This window comes from Scyliorhinus canicula, chromosome 12 (assembly GCF_902713615.1).
Source record: "Scyliorhinus canicula chromosome 12, sScyCan1.1, whole genome shotgun sequence".
Lineage (NCBI taxonomy): Eukaryota > Metazoa > Chordata > Chondrichthyes > Carcharhiniformes > Scyliorhinidae > Scyliorhinus > Scyliorhinus canicula.
In genome coordinates, this window is record NC_052157.1 from 123,127,371 (window position 1) to 123,153,327 (window position 25,957).

Here is a 25,957-nt window from a genome sequence, read left to right on the forward strand (position 1 = left end):
CGTTTTTGCGCGAAACCCGCGCATGCGCGGGCCGGGTTGCCCCTCAGCCACCCCGAGAATGGATACTGCGGGGCGGCGGAAGGACAAGTAGTGCGCGGGCATCGGGCCCGCTGCCCGCGATCGGTGCCCACCGATCGCGGGCCCATAGCACCCTTGGCACGGCCGTGCCAATCGGTGCCATGGTTATTAATAGCGAGTTAGTCACGCCGTTTTTACGAACGGCAAGACCAGGTGTGTTTGCCGTTCGTAAAAACGGCGTAAAGGGCTGGGACTTCGGCCCATCTAACAGCTGAGAATCGCTGCCGGCCGTAAAAAACCGGCGGCAGCGATTCGGGTCGGGACTTCGGCGGGGGGGGGGGGGGGAGAATAGCGGGAGGGCGGCAAAAATGTCGGGAAGGCCCTCCCGCTATTCTCCCACCCGTCGTGGGGGGCGGAGAATTTCGCCCATGGTCCAAGAACGAGTTCTTGTGCTCGTGGCTTTGGAGAAGATGCCAGTGTTGAGGTGAACCTGCTTCATCACTTTCCAGATGTAGATGGAGAAACTCAACTTCCTCAACCTTCGTCGCTCCTTCCTTCCTTTTAATGCCAATTTCTTAACGACTTTCTTGACTCCATTCAATGTCAGCCATCTTCAATTTCTCACACAGATAAGCACCAGCTTTGGAAAGTCTGGAATGCTGATTGGTGTATGAAATGACCCACGGGTGAGACAAAATAGAAACATCTCCTATTGGTTGTCCCTGGAGTTGCACTGTTCTTTCTCATGTTGTTATGTCGTCGGCTTTATTCACTGCCCTTTAAGGTTACGAACATGTCACAGAGGAGCGGCTGAGCATGCAGCAAAGGTGGCTCTATGATGAATAAACATTATCTTATTTTTTGTCTGATGAATGCTTTGCACTTCTGCTCCAGGTTCGAGACGTGTCCAACAAAATCCTGAATGTATCCAATGAAGACGTGGTATCGGATTTGGTATCAAGTCATTTGTTTATGCAGTGGGGTCAGTGGATCGATCACGACATGAGTTTAAGTCCTATGTCTGGCAGCCTCCAAACCTTCAATGATGGAATCGACTGTGAATCCACTTGTGTTCGGAAAAGTCCTTGTTTCCCAATAAGGGTAAGACCTCCATTCTGGCTCTGAAATTCTCTTTATAATTTGTGTCCTTTTCCCTTCCCTGCCACTTTGACAAATGCAATTTGCGTCAGCTCAGCGGTGACATTAAGAACATTCAAAAATATATAACACTTTCTCTTGAGATCTACTTCAAAATTCTCAACCATAGGCACTTCTGTGGCCATGAAATGGGCTCTAGGATGGTAGTTTGCCTCCCTGGTGCCAGGATCCTGAATGTCTCTGAGTGTGTACAAAGCATCCTAAAATGAGAGGGAAATCGGGCAGAGGTCATTGTCCACATTGGCACGAATGACATAGGTAAAAAGAGTAGCGAAGTCCTGCAACAGCAATTTAGGGAGTTATGGAGAAGATTAAAAAGCAGGATCTCTCGGGGAGTAATCTCAGGATTACTCTCTGTGCCACGTGCAAGCGAGGCTGTGAACAGCGAGATAGGGCAGCTGAACACGTGGCTAAAGAACTGGTGAGGGGTGAGGGCTTCAGTTTTTTGGATCATAGGGAAGTCTTCTCGGGAAGGTGGGGCCAGTAAAAGAAGGATGGGTCCTGAACGGAGGGGCACCAATATCCTGGCTGGGATGGATTGGGTGGGTTTAAACTAATGTGGCAGGTGGATGGGAATCAGAACAATAAGCCAGCAAATATAGAGACTGGGGGTGAGTATGGAACCAGGGCCAGGCTGGCTAAGAGGAAGGGAAGGCTGTGGGAGGTCAAATTCAGTGGGCCTGGAGGTCTGGAGTGCATTACTTCACTGCACAAAGTACAACAGGCAAGTCGGATGAACCTAGAGCCTTGATTCATGTGCGGAACATGAATCCGGTTGCTGTAATGGAGACAAAGTTAAAAAAGGGACAGGACTGGCAGGTAAATACTACGGGATTATGGGTGTTTTATATGAGACAGAGGGGAAGGTAAAATAGATGGGGGAGTTGCAATATTGGTTAGAGAACCTGGGCGGGGTTCTCCCGTACCCAGCAGGACGGGGGGTCCTGGCGGGACGGAGTGGCGTGAACTACTCCGGCGTTGGGCCGCCCCAAAGGTGCGGAATCCTCCGCACCTTCAGGGACTAGGCCCGCCCCGGAGTGGTTGCCGCCCCCCCGGCTGGCGGGATAGGGGCTTGGTGCCACACCAACCAGCGCCGAAGAGCCTCCACCGGCCGGCGCGAGTCGGCGCATGCATGCGCGTGAATTGGGAGGGCGGCGGGGGCGGGATTCACGCCGACCCCCGGCGATTCTCCTACCCGGCAGGGGGGTTCAGAGAATCCCGCCCCATATTACAGCTGGACAGAGAGAGGATACTTGAGAAAAATCAAGTAACGAGACACTGTGGGGAGAACTCAGAAACAGGAAGGGGGCAGTCACTATGATGGGGGTGTACTACAGGCCTCCCAACAGACCACGGGAAGTTGAAGAACAGATATGTAAGCAGATTCTGGACAGATGTAGAAATCGTAGAATTATCATAGAATTTACAGCGCTAAAGGAGGCCATTCGGCCCTTCGAGTCTGCACCGGCCCTTGGAAAGAGCACTCTACCTAAGACCACACATCCACCCTATCCCCATAACTCAGTATCCCACCTCACCTTTTTGGACACTAAGGGCAATTTAGCATGGCCAATCCACCTAACCTGCACATTTTTTGACTGTGGGAGGAAACCGGAGCACCCGGAGGAAACCCACGCACACACGGGGAGAAAGTGCAAACTCCGCACAGATAGTGACCCAAGCTGGGAATCGAACCTGGGACCCTGGAGCTGTGACGCAACTATACTAACCACTGTGCTGCCCTTCTCCCAGCAAGGGTATTGGTGCCCCTTCAGTCCAAGTGTAACCCGTCCTTCTTGTACTGGCCCCACCTTCCCTGGAAGACATTCCTATGATCCAAAAAACTGAAGCCCTCACTTCTGCACCAGTTCTTTAGCCACGTGTTCAGCTGCACTATAGGTTTGTGGTAGTGGGAGACTTTAATTTTACTTATATTGACTAGAAATCCCTTAGGGCTCGGGGTCCGGATGGTGAGGAATTTGCTAAGTGTGTCCAGGAAAGTTTTTTGGAACGATATGTGCATAGTCCGACTGGAGAGGGGTCTACGCTGGACCTAATACTAGGGAATATGCCCGGCCAGGTCATCAAAGTTGCAGTGGGGGAACATAGAACATAGAACATATAGTGCATGTGGTGAACAGTGACCACAATTCCGTAAGCTTTTGGCTACGCACGCAAAAGGACGAGTGTTGTCCGAGGGTTAAGGTGCTAAATTGGGGGAAGGCTAACTACAACCAGATTAGGCAGGATTTAGAGGCTGTTGTTTGGGACAGGCTGTTTGAGGGTAAATCCACATTTGGCATGTGGGAGTCTTTTAAGGAGCAGTTGATGGGAGTGCAGGACAGGTATGTGCCGATGAAAAGGAAAGGCAGGAAAGGCAGGATTCAGGAACCGTGGATGACCAGGGAAATTGCGAGTCTAGTCAAAAAAAATTAGGATGCATACATGAGGTCTAGGCAACTAAGAATAGATGAATCACTTGAAGAATACAAGGAAAGTAGAAAAGAGCTCAAGCAGGGAGTTAGGAGGGCAAAAAGGGGGTCCCGAAACGTCCTTAGCAGACAGGATTAAGGAGAAACCCAAGGCATTTTATTTGTATATTAGGAACAAGAAGGTAACTAGAGAAAGAGTTGGTCCACTCAAGAACAAAGGAGGGAAATTATGCATCGAACCAAAGGAAGCAGGTGAGATCCTTAATGAGTACTTTGCATCGATATTCACAAAGGAGAGGGGCATGTTGATTGGTTGTGTCTCAGAGGGATATGTAAATGCTTTAGAACAAGTCATTATTTCAAGGGAGGACGTGTTAGGTGTGTTAAAAAGCATTAAGTTTGACAAATCCCCAGGGCCAGATGACATCTATCTCAGATTACTGAGGGAGACAAGAGATGAAATCGCTGGGCCTCTAACAGCAATCTTTGTTTCCTCGTTGGCCACAGATGAGGTCCCAGGAGATTGTCCCGTTGTTTAAGAAGGGTAGCAAGGATAACCCGGGTAATTACAGGCCATTGAGCTTGATGTCAGTGATAGTGAAATTGTTGGAAAAGGTTCTCAGAGATAGGATCTATGCATATTTGGAAATTAATGGTCTTATCAGCAACAGACTGCATGGTTTTGTATGAGGAAGGTCATGTCTCACTAATTTAATTGAGTTTTTTAAGGAGGTGTCAAAAATGATTGATTAGGGAAGGTTTGTGGATGTTGTCTACATGGGCTTTGGTAAAGCATTTGACAAGGTCCCTCATGGCAGGCTGGTGCAAAAGATTAAATCACAGGTGGTCAGCGGTGAACTGGTTAGATGGATTCAGAAGTGATGTGGAGATGCCGGCGTTGGACTGGGGTGAGCACAGTAAGAAGTCTTACAACATCAGGTTAAAGTCCAACAGGTTTGTTTCAAACACGAGCTTTCGGAGTGCAGCTCCTTCCTCAGGTGATTGGAGAGGTATGTTCCAGAAACATTTATATAGACAAAGTCAGAGATGCTGGACAAATCTTGGAATGCGAGCATTTGCAGGTAATCAAATCATTACAGATCCAGGGAGAGGGATAATCACAGGTTAAAGAGATGTGAATTGTCTCAAGCCAGAACAGTTGGTAGGATTTTGCAAGTCCAGGCCAGATGGTGGGGGGTGGATGTAATGCGACATGAATCCAAGATCCCGGTTGAGGCCGCACTCATGCGTGCGGAACTTAGCTATACGTTTTTGCTCGGCAATTCTGCGTTGTCGTGTGTCCTGAAGACCGCCTTAGTGAACGCGTACCCGGAGATCAGAGGCTGAATGCCCTTGACTACTGAAGTGTTCCCCGACTGGAAGGGAACATTCCTGGCTGGTGATTGTCGCACGATGCCCGTTCATTCGTTGTCGCAGTGTCTGCATGGTATCGCCAATGTACCACGCTTCGGGACATCCTTTCCTGCAGCGTAAGAGGTAGACTACATTGGTTGAGTCGCACAAGTATGTGCCGTGTACCTGGTGGGTGGTGTTACCACGTGTAACGGTGGTATCCAAGTCGATGATCTGGCATGTCTTGCAGAGATTGCCCTGGCAGGGCTGTTTGGTGTCATGGTCGTTGTTCTGAAGGCTGGGTAATTTGCTGCAAACAATGGTTTGTTTGAGGTTGCACGGTTGTTTGAAGGCCAGTGTGGGGGTGTGGGGATGACCTTGGCAAGATTTTCATCTTCATTGATGATGTGTTGAAGGCTGCGAAGAAGATGTCGTAGTTTCTCCGCCCCAGGAAAGTACTGGACGACGAAGGGTACTCTGTCAGTGGTGTCCCGTGTTTGTCTTCTGAGGAGGTCAGTGCAGTTTTTTGCTGTGGCACGTTGGAACTGTCGATCGATGAGTCGAGCGCCATATCCCATTCATACAAGAGCATCTTTCAGCATCTGTAGGTGTTTGTTACGCTCCTCCTCGTCTGAGCAGATTCTGTGTATACGGAGGGCTTGTCCATAGGGGATGGCTTCTTTAATGTGTTTCGGGTGAAAGCTGGAGAAGTGGAGCATCGTGAGGTTGTCTGTGGGCTTGCGGTAAAGCGAAGTGCTAAGGTGACCTTCCTTGATGGAGATGAGTGTGTCCAAGAATGCAACAGAATTTGGAGAATAGTCCATGATGAGTCTGATGGTGGGATGAAATTTATTGATCTCATTGTGTAGTCGATTCAGTGATTCTTCGCTGTGGGTCCAAAGGAAAAAAATGTCATCGATGTATCTGGTGTATAACGTCAGTTGCAGGTCCTGTGTGGTGAGGAAGTCTTGTTCAAACTTGTGCATGAAGATGTTGGCATATTGAGGTGCAAATTTGGTCCCCATGGCTGTTCCATGCATCTGGATGAAGAATTTGTTGTCAACGGTGAAGACGTTGTGATCTAGAATGAAGCGGATGAGTTGCAGAATTGCATCTGGAGATTGGCAGTTGTCAGTGTTGAGGAACGAGGACTTAACTCGTGAGAGATCTGGAAGGTAGCAATAGAGTCTTTTGTTAACTGAAGTATGAAATAAAATTGAATGGAGAATAGTGAGGAATCAAATGTTGTATCTGATTGAGAAAGTAATTCGGAAAATGAAGAAGGAACTTTCACCTCAGATTAGCAACAGTGTGATATCAACTGCTGTAATCTGTTGTAAAGAAATAGGGCAATGGGATTAATCGAGTAAAGACATTGGCCGTGATTCACCGAATTCGAATTATGTTTAGTAGGATGTTTCTCAGTGCCGTAAGACCCTGTATTTAACAGTACTGTGCCCTTTTTGTGAACATCGAGGAGATTCTCTCCGCCAAGGCCGCATTTAGAGGCTCCTCGCAGACCTAGGCGCCATTTTGACTTGCTGCGCGCTCTTCTCCCCCATTTCTGTGGACCCCTCCCTCATCCCCCAACTTGGGGAGGCCTGTGAGAGCACCTCCTCAATACCCCCTCTACCTGGCAAGCCCACCTGCTCCCTCAACCCGCACCCCGGGCCCGACCCCTGACAATGCCAATCTGGCACCCGGACATCTTGGCACTGCCAGCCTGGCACTACCATCCTGGTAGTGCCACCCGGGCACTCTGGCAGTGTCAGGCACAATGGGATCGCTAAATCGCACCCATTAATTTTGTTCTGGTCATTGAAGTATGATTTTTGGAATCTCAATTTTCACCCTCCTTTAAACCCTCCAAACTAAAGCAATATCCTTCTGCAGTCAGTACCCAGAGTCCTACACCAAGGGTGTCATTAATAAGTTTTTGAATCTCCTTTTTCTCTGCCTTGAGCTGTGCCTGTCTTTGATTTACATACTTCTACTAATCACAGGTATAGGTTGTTTGGATGTTTGTCCCAAACGATTGAGTTGTGCTTAATTTGAGAAAATGTATTCATTCATCAACTATGCATAATTCATATTTGTTGCATTATTTCATGTTTCTCCAAGTCAAGCTATAATTCCAGAACGCATTAATTTGATTAATTCAGAACAATTTGAATACTATTCGCCTACCTTACACCAGTTACCAGGCCCTACATTGGACTCCTGAGCAGATCGGGGTTGGTTTAGCACTGTGGGCTAAACAGCTGGCTTGTAATGCAGGAAAAGGTCAGCAGCGCAGGTTAAATTCCCATACCGGCCTCCCCGATTAGGCGCCGGAATGTGGCGACTCGGGGCTTTTCACAGTAACTTCATTGAAGCCTATTTGTGACAATGAGCGATTATTATTAGATAAACAATGACTGGAAGTCAACTCCTCCATGTTATTTATGCTTTGAACAGAAGGACTCAGAACAATCCTTTGTGTAATTCCTCTAGTCCCTGACTCCAGACAGAGTTTCTTCCCCTTCCGATCACACCTATAAGTGTTCTTAATCTTTCCTGACAGATACCTCCAAGGGACCCTAGGATCATGGATGGCACCAAATGCTTCCCTTTCTTCCGATCGGCTCCTGCCTGTGGAAGCGGTGAACTGGGTTCTTTGTTCGGAGATTTTAACACCCGTCAGCAGATCAATGCTCTGACCTCTTTCATTGATGTTAATGAAGTCTACGGCAGCACAGATTGTTTGGCCAACAAACTCAGGAACCTCACCAATGACCTTGGCCAGTTAGCTGTCAATCATGAATTCTCTGACAATGGACGAGAATATTTACCCTTTAACACCATTTCAAGCAACCTTTGTGGAAGAATGGGGGAAGCCTGTGTCACCGGTCAAAATTCAACTCCATGTTTTATAGCTGGTGAGTAATGGCTGGATCTAGAAATCCTGTCCCATGTCATCTTCATATGGAGATGCCGGCGTTGGACTGGGGTGAGCGCAGTAAGAAGTCCTACAACATCAGGTTAAAGTCCAACATGTTTGTTTTCAAACACTAGCTTTCGGAGCACTGCTCCTTCCTCAGGTTCTGAGGAAGGAACAGTGCTCCGAAAGCTAGTGTTTGAAACAAATATGTTGGACTTTAACCTAGTGTTGTAAGATTTCTTACTATCTTCATGTGGCGCATTCCTTTCACATGCACGGTGCTTCCTTTCAATTGTTTAACACACATTAAAGGATTGAAAGGTGTCAGGAGATATCAATGAATGTTGTAATGTTTGGAAGATGCTCAGAGGAAAAGAATAATTGAAATATTAAGCAACAAAGAATTAAAGATTTGCACCAGGTAAAATAAAGGAAACTGGGTAAATGGCCGCCCATTGGGAACAAACTAGTAGCTGGTCATAATTGTCAACACCTGATTGACAGCCTGTTCCTGTTAATCATGTAGTCACTGCCATTTTTTTCAGCCATGGTGTGGGGATGCCGGCGTTGGACTGGGGTGAGCACAGTAAGAAGTCTTACAACACCAGGTTAAAGTCCAACAGGTTTGTTTCAAACACTAGCTTTCGGAGCACTGCTCCTTCCTCAGGTGAATCAGCTGATTTTTTTCAGCTGCATACCCCAGGTCCAAGCCAATTTGGAATATTGTGATTGGAGAATTGGATACCAAGTCTGTTAAGATTTTCAGGTATCAGTGGTGAAGAGTGCATCGGCACATTCCACCCATTAGCATTCGGCAATACGGTCTAAGTGATGCGTGAAGAGTGCACACAAGCAAAGCAAGGTTTTCAGTTTACATTTGTTTTCATCTCATTTCATTTCAACTGTCTCTTACCATTTCTTTCTTTCTTGTTTTTCTTAATATACATTTAACCCCCCCCCCCCCTCACAATCTTATCCATCTTTCCTTACACCTTCTCCCCTTTGTTTCCCCCCCCCCCCCCACCCCCCCCCCCCCCCCCCCATTTCCATCTGTCACAGTTCACCCTCTGATGTTAGTTTCCCTGCTGTTTGACCTTTCACACCTTATGTTCCCTCTGGGGACTGCCATTAGCACTCTTTCCCCTTGGTTTCTGTGGCCATTAGCACCCCGCTTCCCTGGGTTTCTGTGTCTATGACTCATCTTTCATTCTCACTCCACAGTATAAATATTCCCCACATTCTCTGATAGTTTTGACAAAGAGTCATTGGACTTGAAACATTAGCTCTTTTCTCTCCCTACAGATGCTGCCAGACCTGCTGAGATTTTCCAGCATTTTCTCTTTTGTTTCAGTTTATAATTTTGTGAGAATTCTGAATCCTATATTTGAAATATCCTTACCTGTTGCTGACAAATCCGTAACCATCGTCACTGTCACAGGAATGAACTAAATGAGCCGCTGATGGGGTGAATGTTCCACCTCCCCCGGCCACATATCACTTGGAGGCGAAATCTTGCTGGCAGCGGGATGCATCATTCCCGCCGCTGGCCAATGGGAATTCCCCTTGTAGCCATTACACACTGCTGGGAAACTCACACTACCGTCGGAATGGAGAATCCCACCGGTGGGGAATTCACGCTAATACGATATTATTTCCTGAAATGCGTGACAAATAATTGCTGGGCACCAGGAGTATTGAGCAGCTCTACTTCAGATAACGTGTCCACCTGAGAGGCAAAATGGTGACCAAGTTTAAAAACTCATCTGGAAAAAAACTTATTGGCATTCCCTCAGTGCAGCACTGCAGTGTCAGCATTCCCTTAGTGCAGCACTGCAGTGTCAGCATTCCCTCAGTGCAGCATTTCAGTGTCAGCTTTCCCTCAGTGCAGCATTTCAGTGTCAGCTTTCCCTTAGTGCAGCACTGCAGTGTCAGCATTCCCTCAGTGCAGCATTTCAGTGTCAGCATTCCCTCAGTGCAGCACTGCAGTGTCAGCATTCCCTCAGTGCAGCATTTCAGTGTCAGCTTTCCCTCAGTGCAGCATTTCAGTGTCAGCTTTCCCTCAGTGCAGCATTGCAGTGTCAGCATTCCCTCAGTGCAGCATTGCAGTGTCAGCTTTCCCTCAGTGCAGCATTGCAGTGTCAGCATTCCCTCAGTGCAGCATTTCAGTGTCAGCATTCCCTCAGTGCAGCATTGCAGTGTCAGCATTCCCTCAGTGCAGCATTTCAGTGTCAGCTTTCCCTCAGTGCAGCATTGCAGTGTCAGCTTTCCCTCAGCGCTGCACTGCAGTGTCAGCATTCCCTCAGTGCAGCATTGCAGTGTCAGCTTTCCCTCAGCGCTGCACTGCAGTGTCAGCTTTCCCTCAGTGCAGCATTTCAGTGTCAGCATTCCCTCAGTGCAGCATTGCAGTGTCAGCTTTCCCTCAGTGCAGCATTGCAGTGTCAGCATTCCCTCAGTGCAGCATTTCAGTGTCAGCATTCCCTCAGTGCAGCATTGCAGTGTCAGCATTCCCTCAGTGCAGCATTGCAGTGTCAGCTTTCCCTCAGCGCTGCACTGCAGTGTCAGCATTCCCTCAGTGCAGCATTGCAGTGTTAGCATTCCTTCAAATCAGCACTGCAGTGTTAGCAATCTTCAAATCAGCACTGCAGTGTTAGCAATCCTTCAAATCAACACTGCAGTGTTAACATTCCTTCAAATCAGCACTGCAGTGTCAGCATTCCCTCAAATCAGCACTGCAGTGTTAGCATTCCTTCAATGCAGCACTGCAGTGTTAGCATTCCTTCAAATCAGCACTGCAGTGTTAGCATTCCTTCAATGCAGCACTGCAGTGTTAGCAATCCTTCAAACCAGCACTGCAGTGTTAGCAGTCCTTCAATGCAGCACTGCAGTGTCAGCAATCCTTCAAATCAGCACTGCAGTGTTAGCAATCCTTCAAATCAGCCCTGCAGTGTTAGCAATCCTTCAAACCAGCACTGCAGTGTTAGCAATCCTTCAAATCAGCCCTGCAGTGTTAGCAATCCTTCAAATCAGCCCTGCAGTGTTAGCAATCCTTCAAATCAGCACTGCAGTGTTAGCATTCCTTCAAATCAGCACTGCAGTGTTAGCATTCCCTCAGTGCAGCACTGCAGTGTCAGCATTCCCTCAGTGCAGCACTGCAGTGGACAGGCGCCGGAATGTGGCGACTAGGGGCTTTTCACAGTAACTTCATTGACGCTTACTCGTGACAATAAGCGATTTTCATTTCATTTCATTTCAGTGTCAGCATTCCCTCAGTACAGCATTGCAGCATCAGCTTTGCCTCAGCGCTGCACTGCAGTGTTGTCATTCCCTCAGTGCAGCACTGCTGTATCAGCATTCTCTCAGTGCAGCATTGCTGTATCAGCATTCTCTCAGTGCAGCATTGCAGTGTCAGCATTCCCTCAGTGCAGCACTGCAGTGTTAACATTCTCTCAGTGCAGCATTGCAGTGTTGTCATTCCCTCAGTGCAGCACTGCAGTGTTAACATTCTCTCAGTGCAGCATTGCAGTGTTGTCACTCCCTCAGTGTAGCATTGCAGTGTCAGCTTTCGCTCAGAGCTGCACTGCAGTGTTGTCATTCCCTCAGTGCAGCACTGCAGTGTTGTCATTCCCTCCGTGCAGCACTGCAGTGTTGTCATTCCCTCAGTGCAGCACTGCAGTGTTGCCATTCCCTCCGTGCAGCACTGCAGTGTCGTCATTCCCTCCATACAGCACTGCAGTGTTGTCATTCCCTCAGTGCAGCACTGCAGTGTTGTCATTCCCTTCGTGCAGCACTGCAGTGTTCACATTCCCTCAGCGCTTCACTGCAGTGTTGTCATTCCCTTCGTGCAGCACTGCAGTGTTCACATTCCCTCAGCGCTTCACTGCAGTGTTAGCATTCCCGCACTGTAACACTGCAGTGTTAGCATTCCCGCACTGTAACACTGCAGTGTTAGCATTTCCTCAGCGCTGCACTGCAGTTTCAGCACTCCCTCAGTGCAACAGTGCAGTGTTTTTCTAATCTGCCGGGTCTATGGAGTGAAACTTTAAGGTTTGATTCAGCAGTGAGTGTACTGGGACAGGACCAATACTACATTTAATTACTGCAATCATGGTCATCAGATAATGTCAGTTGTGCCTCTGATTCATATAGATGATGGGTTCAAGTCTTATTCCAGAAATCGGAGTACACAGTTCTGGCTGACAGTCCTTGCAGTCCTGAGAGGGAGCTGCACTGTCAAATGTGTCATTTTGTAGATGATATGTGAATTCAAAATCTCCTCCACTCATTCAGGTGGATGTGAATAATGTCACAGTGCTATTTCAAAGAATCCTCCTCCGTTGTGAAGCAACTGAGAACATCTACAGTCCCCCGTCATGGAGCATCCTTTAATCATGCCTGAATATTGGTCTATTCACTATTATTTATGTTTGCCCTCTTTCATAAGATTATAATACTTGCAGACTTGACACTAATTGTCTCATCACAGGTGATGTACGTGTGAATGAACAGCTGGGGATTTTAGGATTCCATACAATATTTCTACGGGAACACAATCGTGTGGCGAGAGAGCTGAAAAGACTGAACCCACATTGGAGTGGAGATACAATCTATCTGGAGTCAAGGAAAATCTTGGGATCTTTTCAGCAGGTAGTGAGGAAATGGTCCTGATTTTCACAAAGTTGGGGTGAATCCACGAGCCTTTAAAATGTGGCCCAGAACTGACTCCAGGATTCCAATCCCTCTCCCTGCGCGAGATAAGGATGAACTTCGGTGCAGAACGCGAGGGCCGCATCCTGCACTCCCAATCTGCCTGGTTTCATGACAGCTGAGAGGTATCTGTTCGCTCTCCCTAATTTTCATAGAGACAAGTCAGATATCCAAGGCTTCAAGCTTCCCAGCCCACAGAGGTGTCACGAACCATAGCCTGGATGAAGGAACCTTCTGAAATGCAAGTTCAAAAGTTCTTACCCATCCCCCTTTGCCAACTATGCAAAACAAGTAGAAGCAATACCATTGCTGGTGTGATGCATTTGAGCTTCAGCTCATAAAACGTGTTGGAGCAAGCTCTCCACTATGCAATAGAAAAATGCATGGAAGCCGCGTAAAGCCTATTTTGGAAGCAATTCTGAAATATGACAACCTCACTGAGTTCAGCAAATGTATACTTAAATGCAAAAGGAAGAAATGCATCCTTACTTTCTTTTTTGGAATATAGGCTGGATGTTCCATCTACCCACCCCCAAGGCCCCTTGTGCTCTCCATGCCAACCCAAGCCCTCTATCCACCACCCTTAACCCCACACATCTTCCATGCCAAACCATGGCACTTCATTGTCTATTGAATCCTATAGTTGCAATAGCATGTGCAGAAATTTTTTTATAAAAAGTAATTTGTTCATAAATGTTGCTTTTACTAGTCATATAAAAGTGTCAATCATCGAGGCCCTATAAATTATCAATAGCAGAGACCGAAAGCATTTGTAACCCCTTCAACTTGTGCAAATAAACATTGCACAATTGACAGAATAGAAAATAAATAAAAATTTAGCAATCAAGCATTGTTTTCGGGCAGAGCGGTGGCACAGAGGGTTAGCCCTGCAGCCTCACGGCGCCGAGGTTCGATCCCAGTTCCGGGTCACTGTCCGTGTGGAGTTTGCACATTCTCCCCATGTTTGCATGGGTTTCACCCTCATAACCCAAAGATGTGCAGGCTAGGTATGATTGACCTTGCTAAATTGCCCCTTAATTGGAAAAAAACAAATTGGGTACTCTATATTTTAAAAAAAGTGCATTGTTTTCCCTCAGGTACAACTGTTTCAACAGAGTAAAGGATGTCTGAGCTCTCAGCGAAGAATATGAAGCATAAATCATATGACATTCATGTCTTTATCAATAGGGGCACAAAATACAAATACAAGGAAGTTATGTTAAACATATTAAAGCATGGTTCAGCCTCATTTGAAGGATTGCATTGCATCCTGGGTTCTTTAGGAAGGAAAATAAGATATTAGAAAGGTTCCGAAAAGATTCATGAGAACGGTTTCAGGGACGAGGAACTTCATCTACATAGATAGATGGAAGAAGTTAGGATTGTTTTCCTTGGAGGACAGGGTAGATAGTGAAAAGCTGTTCCTGTTGGTGGAAACATTGAGAACCAGAGAACACAAATTAAAGGTAATTGGCAAAATGGTGACAGGAGGGAGAAGCTTTACCACACAGTGAATGGTTAGGATTAGGAATGCACTGCCTGAGAGTGTGGTGGAGACCGTTTCAATTAAACCATTCAGGAGGAGACTGGATTAATATCTGAAAAGGAAAACATGCAGGGCTTTAGGGAAAAGACAGAGGAATGGCACTGGGTGTATTGCTCCTCCACAGAGCCAGCACACACACAACAGACCAAATGACCTCCACTGTGCTGTGACCATTCTATATTTCCATGATTAAGTGAATCTTCTGAACCTGATTATTACTTTCCAAACCTCCTTTACTAGGCCAGGTTCCAGGGTGAAAGGGCCACACTCACTCCCAAACCCCAGCAGTGGTAGAAACCTTCAATCTGTCTGTCTTTGCCATACCTGGAATCAATGTGCAGAGCTGAACGAGTCATTTTCTAAAACAAGACTTACTGATGCATTTTGAGTTTATTGTTTTTAGATCGAGCTACACTGAATGATAATTTTTCTCACTGCCACAGATAATAAACCACAGAGACTATCTTCCACTGGTAATTGGGCCGGCGGCAATGGCGAAATATCTCCCAGTTTACGAAGGCTACGATGAATCTGTAGATCCCAGTATAGCTAATGTTTTCTCGACAGCAGCTTTCCGTTTTGGACATCTCAGCATTCAGCCAAAGCTGTTCCGCTTGGATGAAAACTACCGGGAACACCCTCAATTCAAAAACATTGACCTGCACCTGACTTTCTTCAGTCCCTGGAGACTGATCAGGGAAGGTAGGTTAAAAAAAAACATTAATATTTCTCATCCGAGACATTGCTCTGACACGAGGAGCATAGCTCGGCTTCATTGACGGGTAAATAGCCTCATGTTTGCAGTAATTCATTTTGAACTGCGAAGAATGAGGTGTTTGATCTCGAGCTAAATACTCTTTTCACTGAAGTGCGCAGCATCATGATGACACAGAGCAACCAGCCAATAAAGCAAACACTGTGGTTCTCAGATTTTTGACTTGCCTGTAGTTTTCACTCTCCCCCGGCAAAGCAAAAAAGAAACAACTGTGGTCACAAATGATTCCATTTGATAAATGATAAGAACCATCCTTGCGGTTTGCACTATAAACAATGTAGAATGGAGCCGTTTAGATGCCAACACTTCAGTTGCCCTTTTACTGCTATTTGCACGAGATGATATGAACGCCAGTCCTGGTTGCTGGAATCCCTACTCAGGTATTGGTAGAATATAAAATCAGATTTTATTAGCTAACTCCACCAGACATGGAAGGTTCAATAGAATTAATTTTGATATTTCCTACCCAGAGCTGAAATCCACTTTTAATATCTGGTGGCTCCTTACTTTGGTCCCAGTTCTCCACACAGACCGGTTTGTGATCCATACTCATTGCAGGAGAGTCTGAGAATCTCATTCAAACTTTTTCTTTGCATTATCACATCCAAAAATATGTTTTGTTTTCTCCTCCTCATCTTCATGGAGAAGCAGTATTCAATGAAGAGTGTGGGAGGACATGCCAGGAGCAGCACCAGGGATGCCTAAAAATGAGGGGGTGAACCTAATGAAACCACAACACAGGACTACTTGTGTGCCACAGGGCAGAAGCAGCAACTAATAGACAAAGCTAACCAACCACACAACCACCTGATCAGATCTAAGCTCTGCAGTCCTGCCACATGCACCATGAATGGTGGTGGACAATTAAGCAACTCATTCGAGGAGGAGGCTCCATAAATATCCCCATTCTCAATGATGGGGGAGCCCAGCACATCAGTGCAAAATATAAGGCTGAGGCATTTGCAACAATCTTCAGCCAGGTGTGCTGAGTGAATAATCCAACGTGCCCTCTTCAGCGTCACAGATGTCAGTCATCAGCCAATTTGATTCATTCCATGTGATAGCAAAAGCCAAAAGCCCTGACAATATTCAGGAAGTAGTGCTGAAGACTTGTGCTCCACAACTAGTCATGCCCCTAGCTAATCTGTTCTGGTACAACCACAACACTGACACCAACTTGACAATATAGAAACGTATCCAAGTATACTCTGTCCACAACAAGCAGGACATATGTAACCGGATCAATAATCGCCCTATCAGTCTCATCAAATTGTAAAGTTTTTCAAGGGGTCATCAATAGTGGTATCAAGCGGCACTTGCATAGTAACAACCTGCTCACTGACACTCAGTTTGGGTTCCGCCAGGGTCATTCAGCTCCTGACCTCACCACGACCTTAGTTCAAACAGTGGCAAAAGAACTAAAGACCAGAGGTGAGGTGAGAGTACCTGCCCTTGACATCAAGGCAGTGTGACTGAATGTCACATCAATGAGCCCTAGCATACCTGGAATCAATGAGAATCAGGGAAAAACTCTCCACCAGTTGAAGTCATGCCTGGCACGAAGGAAGATGGTTGTGGTGGTTGGAGATCAATCATTTAAGCTCCAGGGCATCAATGTTGGAGTTCCTCAGGGTAGTGCCCTCGGACCATCTTCAGCTGCTTCATCAATGAGCTTCCTTCCATCATACGGTCAGAAGTAAGGATGTCAGCACCATTTGACTTCACAGATATGGCCAGGATTCTCCCGCAATTGGCGGGACGGCCCGACGCCGGCGCCACGAGCGCGCGGAACACTCCGGCTTCGGGCCACCCGGAAGTTGTGGAATCCTCCGCACATCCGGGGGCTAGGCCGGCGATGGCAGGGTTAGCGCCACGATAACCAGCGCCGAAGGGCCGCCGCGAGTTGGCGCATGCGCAGAACCGCCGTCATGTTCTGGCGCATGCACAGAATCGCCAGTGTGTTTCCTGCACATGCACAGGGGGTTTCTGTTCCGCGCCGGCAATGGCGGAGCCGTACCGAGGCCGACACGGAGGGAAGCAGTGCCTCCATGGCACAGGCGTGCCTGGCCACAGATCGGTGGGCCCCGATCGCGGGCCAGGCCACCGTGGACCCCCCCCCCCCCCCCCCGCCCAGGGCCAGATCCCCCCAGGCTCCTCAGAGGACTCCGCTAGCCGCCCTCGAAGTCAGGTCCCACCAGGATGAACCATGTCTATTTAACGCCAGCGGAACTGGCTGAAAACGTGTGGCCACTCAGCCCATCGTGGCCCGGCGAATTGCCGGGGGGGGGGGGGGTGCGCTGCCAACGGCTCCCGACCGGCGCGGCGTGATCCCCGCCCGAAAACCGAAGCCGGAGAATTCGGCAGCCGGCGCCGGAGCGGCAGGGCGGGATTCACGCCGCCCCCCGGTGATTCTGCGACCCGGCGGGGAATCGGAGAATCCCGCCCAATACAGCAGTCCATGTCCAAATGCAGCACTGCCTGCACAACATTTAGGGTGGAATCTTCCATTCTGAAATCAAGGTTAGGTGGCAGGAGTAAAAGTGGGAGTGATTCCCACTGGGTCAGCTGACCATGCATGAGCTTGTGTGCTGTTCAGCTCATTAAATATGCAGTCCCGAGGAGCATGCCAATTCTCGTAGCAGGGGCAGGTAGGAAACCGCTGTCCCTGCCATTACCTTATGTGGATGAAGGTCTGGGCACTAGAATCAGACAGCACTATCCCTTCCACCTTTAGCCAGCCACAGATCCGCTCTTCCCTGTTAACCCTTTCTTGGTATCCTCCATGAAACTTACAATGCCACCACCTACTCTCAAGCAGAGGTTGCCATTTACAGACACTCTCCAAAGTGAACAATGCAGCGGCAACTCATCATTAGTCATGGGATAGGGCAACCTCACCAAGTGCAGATAAATTACGTGCAGTTCTGAAAGTTAATATTCTAATTTCTGACTGGGATCTTAATTCGATGAGGCAACCTTTTAATAAGCAGTTATGAGATGCTAATGCATGTTAAAGGATTTTCCGATATTGTTCATCAGGAAGCTCGACCTAACTTTAACCCGCCTTTAATGTCACAAGAACGGAATCTCAAGTGTTCATCCTGACATTAGAGAATTGATTTTTAGCCCCAAACAAAATTAGTTTCCCCACAGACCACAATTCCTGCTGTCGTCAGGACTGGCTGCTTTCAGCCTTCTACGCGAACACAGATGTTTCTATACTTTAAAGGGCAATGAAATTGACTGTGAAAACCACTTCAAAGGTTTCCACAACTTTAAAGGGATTACCTTTACCTTCATCTCACAGACCTTTACACTTGACATACTGATGGACTTTTCGAAGGATTTAGGGGGACAGATGGAATCACTTTCATTTTATTATGAGATAACTTATACTTTTACATAATGACTGACTTTTAACTGGTTTAAACTGGTCTGCGGGCCCATCACGAAGCCCGCGGCTATCGGGCGTCCCAGGGAATTCTGGTCCATGAGCACAGTCGTCCGGCTGTTTACACTGGTGAGATCTCCTGGTCCTACGGATGGCACACCCCTGTTGCAGGTTTCTCAGTGGTGTGGGGCAGGTTCAATGGAAAATCCCATTGACAGCTGTGGCGGGCTGCCTCCTGCCGCCGAGAAACAGGCTGGGGGGAGGCCAGTGAATCTTGCCCCATTGCCAACACGAGAGAAGCTACCACTTCTTCATCAATGTTTAACGGCATTACCATCATTGATTTCGCCACTACCCTATATACTGGGATTATCACTGATCAGAAATTGAACTGGATTATCCACATAAATACTATGGCTACATGGGCAGGTCAGGGGCTAGGAATTCTGTCATGAGGAACACACCTCCTGACTCCTTAAAGCCTGTTGGCCATCTACAAGGCACAAGATAGGAGTGTGAATTCATAGATTCATAGAATTTGCATTGCAGGAGGAGGCCATTCAGCCCATCGAGTCTGCACTGGCCCTTGGAAAGAGCAGCCCATCCAAGCCCCACGCCTCCACTCTATCTCCCTTTATCCCCGTAACCCCACCTAACCTTTCTGGACACTAAGGGCAATTTATCATGGCCAATCCACCTGACCTGCACATCTTTGGACTGTAGGAGGAAACCGGAGCACCCGGAGGAAACCCACGCACACACGGGGAGAACGTGCAGACTCCACACAGACAGTGACCCAAGCCAGGAATCGAGCCTGGGACCCTGGAGCTGTGAAGCAATTGTGCTAACTGTGAAGGAATACTCTCCACTTGCCTAGATGAGTACTGCTCCAACAACACCCAAGAAACTTGACACCATCCAGGACAAAGCAGCCGACTTGATTGGCACTCCATCCACCACTTTAAACATCCACTCCCTCCACAACCGACACACAGTAGCAGTAGATTGTACAATCTACAAGATGTGCAGTAGAAACTCACCAAGGCTCCATTGACAACACCTTCCAAACATGTGACTCCACTACCTAGAAGTACAAGGGCAAAAGATACATGGGAACACCATCGCCTGCAAGTTCCTCTCCAAGCCACTCACCATCCTGATTTTGAAATATATCATAATTCCTTCACTGTCGTTGAGTCAAAATCCTGGAACTACCTCCCAAACAGTTTTGTGGGTGAATCTACACAATGGCTGCAGCAAACAATCTATATTTTCTCTTATAACCTTAAAACAATCATATTCTGCTTGCTTATTTCCTTTGAAGTATGAAATTGAACTGCCTTGGCCATAATTTACAGAATGTGGAGACATGGCGTTGGACTGGGGTGGGCACAGTAAGAAGTCTTAAAACGCCAGATTAAAGTCCAACAGGTTTGTTTGGAATCACTAGCTTTCGGAGCGCAGCTCCTTCATCAGGTGATTTACGTATGCATTGTCCCAATCTATTGAAGTTACTTCAGTGGAAGATTGATGAATCTTCTGGAGAAATATTGTGAATGGCTAAAAGTGGAGATTTATGCCATTTTTGCACTGTTTCTCTGGAGCTATAGCAGAAGTCCAGAAGACCACCTGCAGAAGTTCAGCGAACTACCTATCGCCAAACACTGTTTTTTACAATATTATTTATAGCCTTGTTTGAACAATGTTTTTTTTGTTGGGTAATAATCTGTCATACTGTTGAGGTCTTTAACTCGTGTGTGTTTGTGTATGTTTGTGTCTGCGTGTGTCTTTGTTTGTGCGTGTGTCTTTGTGTATGTTTGTGTCTGTGTGTGTTTTTGTGTGTCTCTGTGTGTGTGTTATCTTTGTTTGCATGTCTTTACGTGTGTGTCTTTGTGCTTGCCTGTGTGTATCTGTGTGCATATCTTTGTGTGTGTGTCTTTCTCTATCTTTCTATGCGTGTGTGTATCTGTGTCTGTGTGTTCCTGTGTGTGTGTGTGTCTTTGTGTGTGTACATTAGGTGGAGCCGACCCCCTCATGCGAGGATTGTTGGGCAGACCCGCCAAACTGCAGGTACAGGACAAGATGCTGCCGGACGAATTGCGCGAGAAGCTGTTTGAATTGACCGCTCATATAGCCCTGGATCTGGGTTCTCTGAATCTGCAGCGTTCCCGGGATCATGGAATCCCAGGTAAGCGGAAAACCAACATGGTCTAGAATGCAACTTAGAAAAAGGTGTTGTCAAAATGTCAGTGAATCCAACAATTTAATTATCTAGAGATACATTATCAAAAAGCCAGCAAGAAAAATCTTGGCTTCACTCATTGAGACTTGCTCCTTTACCCCAGTATTGATTGCAATGATGTGGAAAGGCTGATGTGAATATTGATGTTCAGTGTCGTGAAGTAGCGGGTAGGCACTGCTGAGGAGCAACGAATGTGGGTTGAAAATTGTAAAAAAAAAAGCCATGGTACTTGTGGTATCCCGACCGCTGAACTTCAGGACCATCGAGCCCAAAAGCCAGAACTTTATTCTAAATCAATGATTGAGCCTAAGCTGGACAAGGAGTCCAATTCTGGGAACCTCGAATTAGGAGGGATAATCAGGCTACAGAGGACATTTACAAAAATGGTACCAGGGATGATGAACTTCAGTTATCTGGAGAAACTGGGGAAGCTGGAGATAATTTTCTGAATGCAGAGAAAGCGAAGGAGGATTAAAGTTAGGGTAAATTGTTAAAGGTGGAGAAGAGGAAATAGTGGTTTACTATTGCCATCTGGGAAGGAAATCTGCCATCCTTACCTGCTCTGGCCCTACATGGGACACCAATCCCAAAGCAATGTGGTTGACTTCACTCTGAAGTCGACTAGTAAGCCACACGTTTAAGAGCAATTAGAGCTCGCTAAAAAATCATGCGCTTGCCAGTGATCCCATGAATTCCCAATTTTTTTTTTAAATGTCTATTGAGCAGAGTAGCGATTTGAGTAAAATCAAGCAGGATGGTGCCAGGAAGGGACCCTGCTAATGGGGAGTTTGCGCAAGGCCCTGTTAGCAGGACCCCAGGCAGTGTGGATCCCGGAGCTGAAGTGATTAGACCTGTTACCTTGAATTCTGTGTCTGAATAATTACCAACCTTTGCCTTTCATCAATGAACCCCTTTGTGATGACTGGAAACCTCCAGCATATGTCTCGAGTCACCGCATTGGCCATGAGGTAAAAGGTTTGATCACAGTTGGTAATACTTTGTGATTTGAGGGGGGAGGAAGTAGCACTTGAAAAAGGAAAGAAGGACCAACGAGAGTCAGGAACCATTAAAATGGGAGTGAAAATTCCTAAACTAGACTCAATTGACCAAGGCGCTGAAGATTGGAGTCAGTACATCAAACAGTTCTGCTATTTTTTTAAACCGCGAATGTGATCACAGGGGAAGACAAGCAGAAGGTAATACTCCTGACAGTTTATGGTCCCCATATGTAGAATCTAATTTGGAGCCACACATCTCTGAAGGCACTCGACTCAAAGACATTTGATCAGATATTTAAGTTTGTCAAAAAACATTTCAACCCAAAGCCCTGGATTATCCTCCAATGTTATAAATGTAACTCCCTGGTGAGGGACCATGAAGAGCCCTGCTTTCATAGCCAGGCTTCGCCACCTCGCTGAGCACTGCAAGTTCAGGGCTGCGCTTAGTGACCTGTAATAATAATGATAATAATAATAATATTAATAATCTTTATTTACTGTGAAAAGCCCCTAGTCGCCACATTCTGGCGCCTGTTCGGGTACACAGAGGGAGAATTCAAAATGTCTAAATTATCGTTGTATCATTGGTAAATTCTATTTTTTCTGCCAACATTCAAGCCAAAATAAAGGAATGGTCGTAGCATGGAGCCAACCCACTCCACAAAAATGTTTGGTTTAAGGACAGCACTCCCAACCATTATTGGGAGTGGTGTGAAGGAAGGCAAGAATACTTTCCAAGGAAAGGGAAGGGAATATCCTTAAATGAGGATATGACTGACTCTGCGATAGAGGAGCATTCAGATTTATCTTGTATAACACACAGTAGCTGACAAGAGTGTTTTACATTTTGTTCTCTGAATTCCACAGGTTACAATGCTTGGCGGCACTTCTGTGGCCTTTCGCAACCCAGGAATGTGGTTGCGCTTACTCGAGTCCTCAGAAATGTTCAATTAGCAAAGAATCTCCTCAGCTTGTATGGAACTCCCGACAATATCGATGTGTGGTTGGGGGGAATCTCCGAACCCTTTGTGGAAGGTGGGAAAGTGGGCCCCTTGTTTGCCTGTATAATAGGACAGCAATTCAAGAACCTGAGAGATGGAGACAGGTAATGGACATTATTAGCAGCACGAAAGGAACTGAAAGCTTTGACATCCATTGAGTTGTGGGTTTTCACTACAGTAAAGTAAGACTATCACAATCAAGGGAGCGTGGTTCAGGGACACTGGTTTGTCTGGTACCCCAGTCTGACAGCCTTCACTGTGATGAATTTAATTAGTCGAATGTACTGCTGGGTGTAGCCAATTAGTAATGGTCATGGTGGTAGCATTTCCATCTTTCAGTCGGAAGGTGCAAAGCCCCATATAGTTAAGGTGCATGGAGACCAGTGCTGTGGCTCTGAATTCTGGGGTAACATCCTGCACAATTCTGGAATTCAGTGGGTGTTATTTGGCCCCCACCACCAATCCCCAATTATATGGATTATGAGATCCTGTAAAAACCTCCAATAACGGGCGGCATGGTGGTGCAGAGATTATCACTGCTGCCTCATGGCACCGAGGACTCAGGTTCAATCCTGGCCCCGGGTCACTGTCCATGTGGAGTTTGCACATTCTCCCCGTGTTTGTGTGGGTCTTACCCCCACAGACGCAAAAAGATGTGCAGCGTAGGTGCATTAACCATGCTAAATTGGCCTTAATTGGAAACAAACCCAGCAATAATGACCCTATTGCCTGGTCCAATGTTAGTTATGAACATGGAACGGGTGTCAGGTTGTTACTCAACCTGTAAATCTTTCCATTCATTCGTGCCATCTTCCAAATAAGGAGTGTCAAAATATAACAACCACTGTGCAGAAAACTGAAGCTTGTGTCACCAGCAGTTATCTTTCCATAAATTGGAGACCCAGTCAAACCATGAGACCACTTTGTCTCCTGAGGAAACATAAAATATACAGTACAGAAGGAGGCCATTCAGCACATCGAGTCTGCACCGACCCACTTAAGCCCTCACTTCCACCCTATCCTCTTAACCCAATAACCCCTCCTAACCTTTTTGGTCACTAAGGGCAATTTATCAAGGCCAATCCACCTAACCTGCACGTCTTTAGACTGTGGGAGGAAACCGGAGAACCCGGAGGAAACCCACGCAGACACGGGGAGGAATTGCAGACTCCGCACAGACAGTGACCCAGGGGGGAATCGAACCTGGGACCTTGGCGCTGTGAAGCCACAGTGCTAGCATACTGGAGGTAAAAAGAAATCCTGAAGGGAAAAAGAAATGTGAAACTAACATTGCTATAAATCGGTTTTCATAGATTCCTACAGCGCAGAAGAAGGCCATTCGGCCCATTGAGTCTGCAAGACCCTTTTGAATGAACTACCCACTAACACTCCACCGTCCACCCCAGCGTATCCCCATAACCCCATAGCCTAATCTGCGCATCAAGGGGCAATTTAGCACAGCCAATCTGCCTAACCCGCACATCTTTGGACTGTGAGAGGAAACCGGAGCACCCGGAAGAAACCCACACAGATACAAGGAGAACGTGCAAACTCTACACAGATAGTGACCCTAAGCCGGAATTGAACCCGGGTCCCTGGCGCTGTGAGGCAACAGTGCTAATCACTGTGCCACCGTGAGGTATTTCCACATATAATTGAAGTTTTGTCAGAAGATGTAACTCTTAGACCTCAGGCCTAGAGACTCTAGGCCCATACGCTATTCAGGAAACATGAAACCCAGATACCCAAGGGCATGCTTGGGTTGTCAATTTGTTGGCAGTCACTGCTTAAACACTGGCAGCAGTTTGCTCACGTGGTGACCTGCTCTACTTCCTGTCTCGCTAGTTGAAATCCAAGCTCATACAATGAACCCTACAAATCAATACTACAAATCAATACGAGTGAGATCTTCAGACGAAGAATCTGAGTCTCTTTTTAAATACAGGAAACCGCAACCGCCCCTGCTCCCCCCCCCCCCCCCCCCCTCTCTTTGTCAGAGTTGCAGATAACTGGAAACATAAGACCAGAAGACATGGGAGCAGAATTAGGCCACTTGGCCCATCGAGTCTGTTCCGCCATTCAATCATGGCTTATATTTTCTCATCCCCATTCTCCTGCCTTCTCCCCATAACCTCCGATCCCCTTATTAATCAAGAACCTATCTATCTCTGTCTTAAAGACACTCAGTGATTTGGCCTCCACAGCCTTCTTGGGCAAAGAGTTCCACAGATTCACTACTCTTTGGCTGAAAAGATTCCTCCTCATCTCTATTTTAAGTCTGAGATGGTGTCCTCTGGTTCTAGTTTTTCCTCCAAGTGGAAACATCCTCTCCAAGTCCACTCTATCCAGGCCTCGCAGTATCTTGTAAGTTTCAATAAGATCCCCCTCATCCTTCTAAACTCCGAGTACAGACACAGAGTCCTCAACTGTTCCTCATACGACAATTCTTCATTCCAGCAATCATTCTTGTGAACCTCCTCTGGACCCTTTCCAAGGTCAGCACATCCTTCCTTAGATACGGGGCCCAAACCTGCTGACAGTGCTCCAAATGGGGTCTGACCAGAGCCTTATATAGCCTCAGACATACATCCCTAGTCTTGAATAGCCCTCTCGACATGAATGCTAACATCCCATTTGCCTTCCTAACTGCCGACTGAACCTACACATTAACCTTAAGAGAATTGTGAACAAGGACTCCCACGTCCCTTTGTGCTTCTGATTTCCTAAGCATTTCTCTATTTAGAAAATAGTCTATGCCTAAATTCCTCCGACCAAAGTGCATAACCTCACACTTTCCCACATTGTATTTCATTTGCCACTTCATTGCCCACTCTCCTAGCTTGTCCAAATCCTTCTGCAGCCCCCTTGCTTCCTCAATACTACCTGTCCCTCTACAGATCTTTGTATCATCTGCAAACCTAGCAACAGTTCCTTCAGTTCCTTCTTCCAGATCATTAATGTATATTGTAAAAAGTTGTAGTCCCAGCACAGACCCCTGAGGCACACCACTAGTCACCGGCTGCCATCCTGAAAAAGACCCCTTTATCCCCACTCTCTGCCTTCTGCCAGTCAGCCAATCCTCTATCCATGCCAGGATCTTACTCTTAACACCATGGGCTTTTAACTTATTTAACAGTCTCCTGTGTGGCACCTTGTCAAAGGCCTTCTGGAAATCTAAATAAATCACGTCCACTGGTTCTCCTTTGTCTAATGTCCTTGTTACCTCCTCCAAGAACTCTAACAGATTTGTCAGACGTGACCTCCCTTTGACAAAGCCGTGCTGACTCAGTCCTATTTTACCATGCACTTCCAAGTACTTCGCAATCTCATCTTTAATAACAGACTCGAAAACTTTACCAATGACTGAAGTCAGGCTAACCGGCCTATAATTTCCCGTCTTCTGCCTCCCTCTCTTCTTA

The 25,957-nt window shown here is 46.9% G+C and overlaps 1 protein-coding gene across 1 annotated transcript in view; it reads left to right on the top strand.

The window, feature by feature from the left end:
• Positions 1-25,957, top strand: part of LOC119974771 (eosinophil peroxidase-like) — a 52,679-nt gene that overhangs the window by 11,426 nt on the left and 15,296 nt on the right. The window contains exons 7-12 of the mRNA XM_038813987.1: positions 913-1,119; positions 7,525-7,879; positions 12,365-12,525; positions 14,575-14,833; positions 20,315-20,485; positions 22,405-22,642. Coding sequence (XP_038669915.1) covers positions 913-1,119; positions 7,525-7,879; positions 12,365-12,525; positions 14,575-14,833; positions 20,315-20,485; positions 22,405-22,642 — 1,391 coding nt within the window. The remainder of the gene's footprint in view (positions 1-912; positions 1,120-7,524; positions 7,880-12,364; positions 12,526-14,574; positions 14,834-20,314; positions 20,486-22,404; positions 22,643-25,957) is intronic.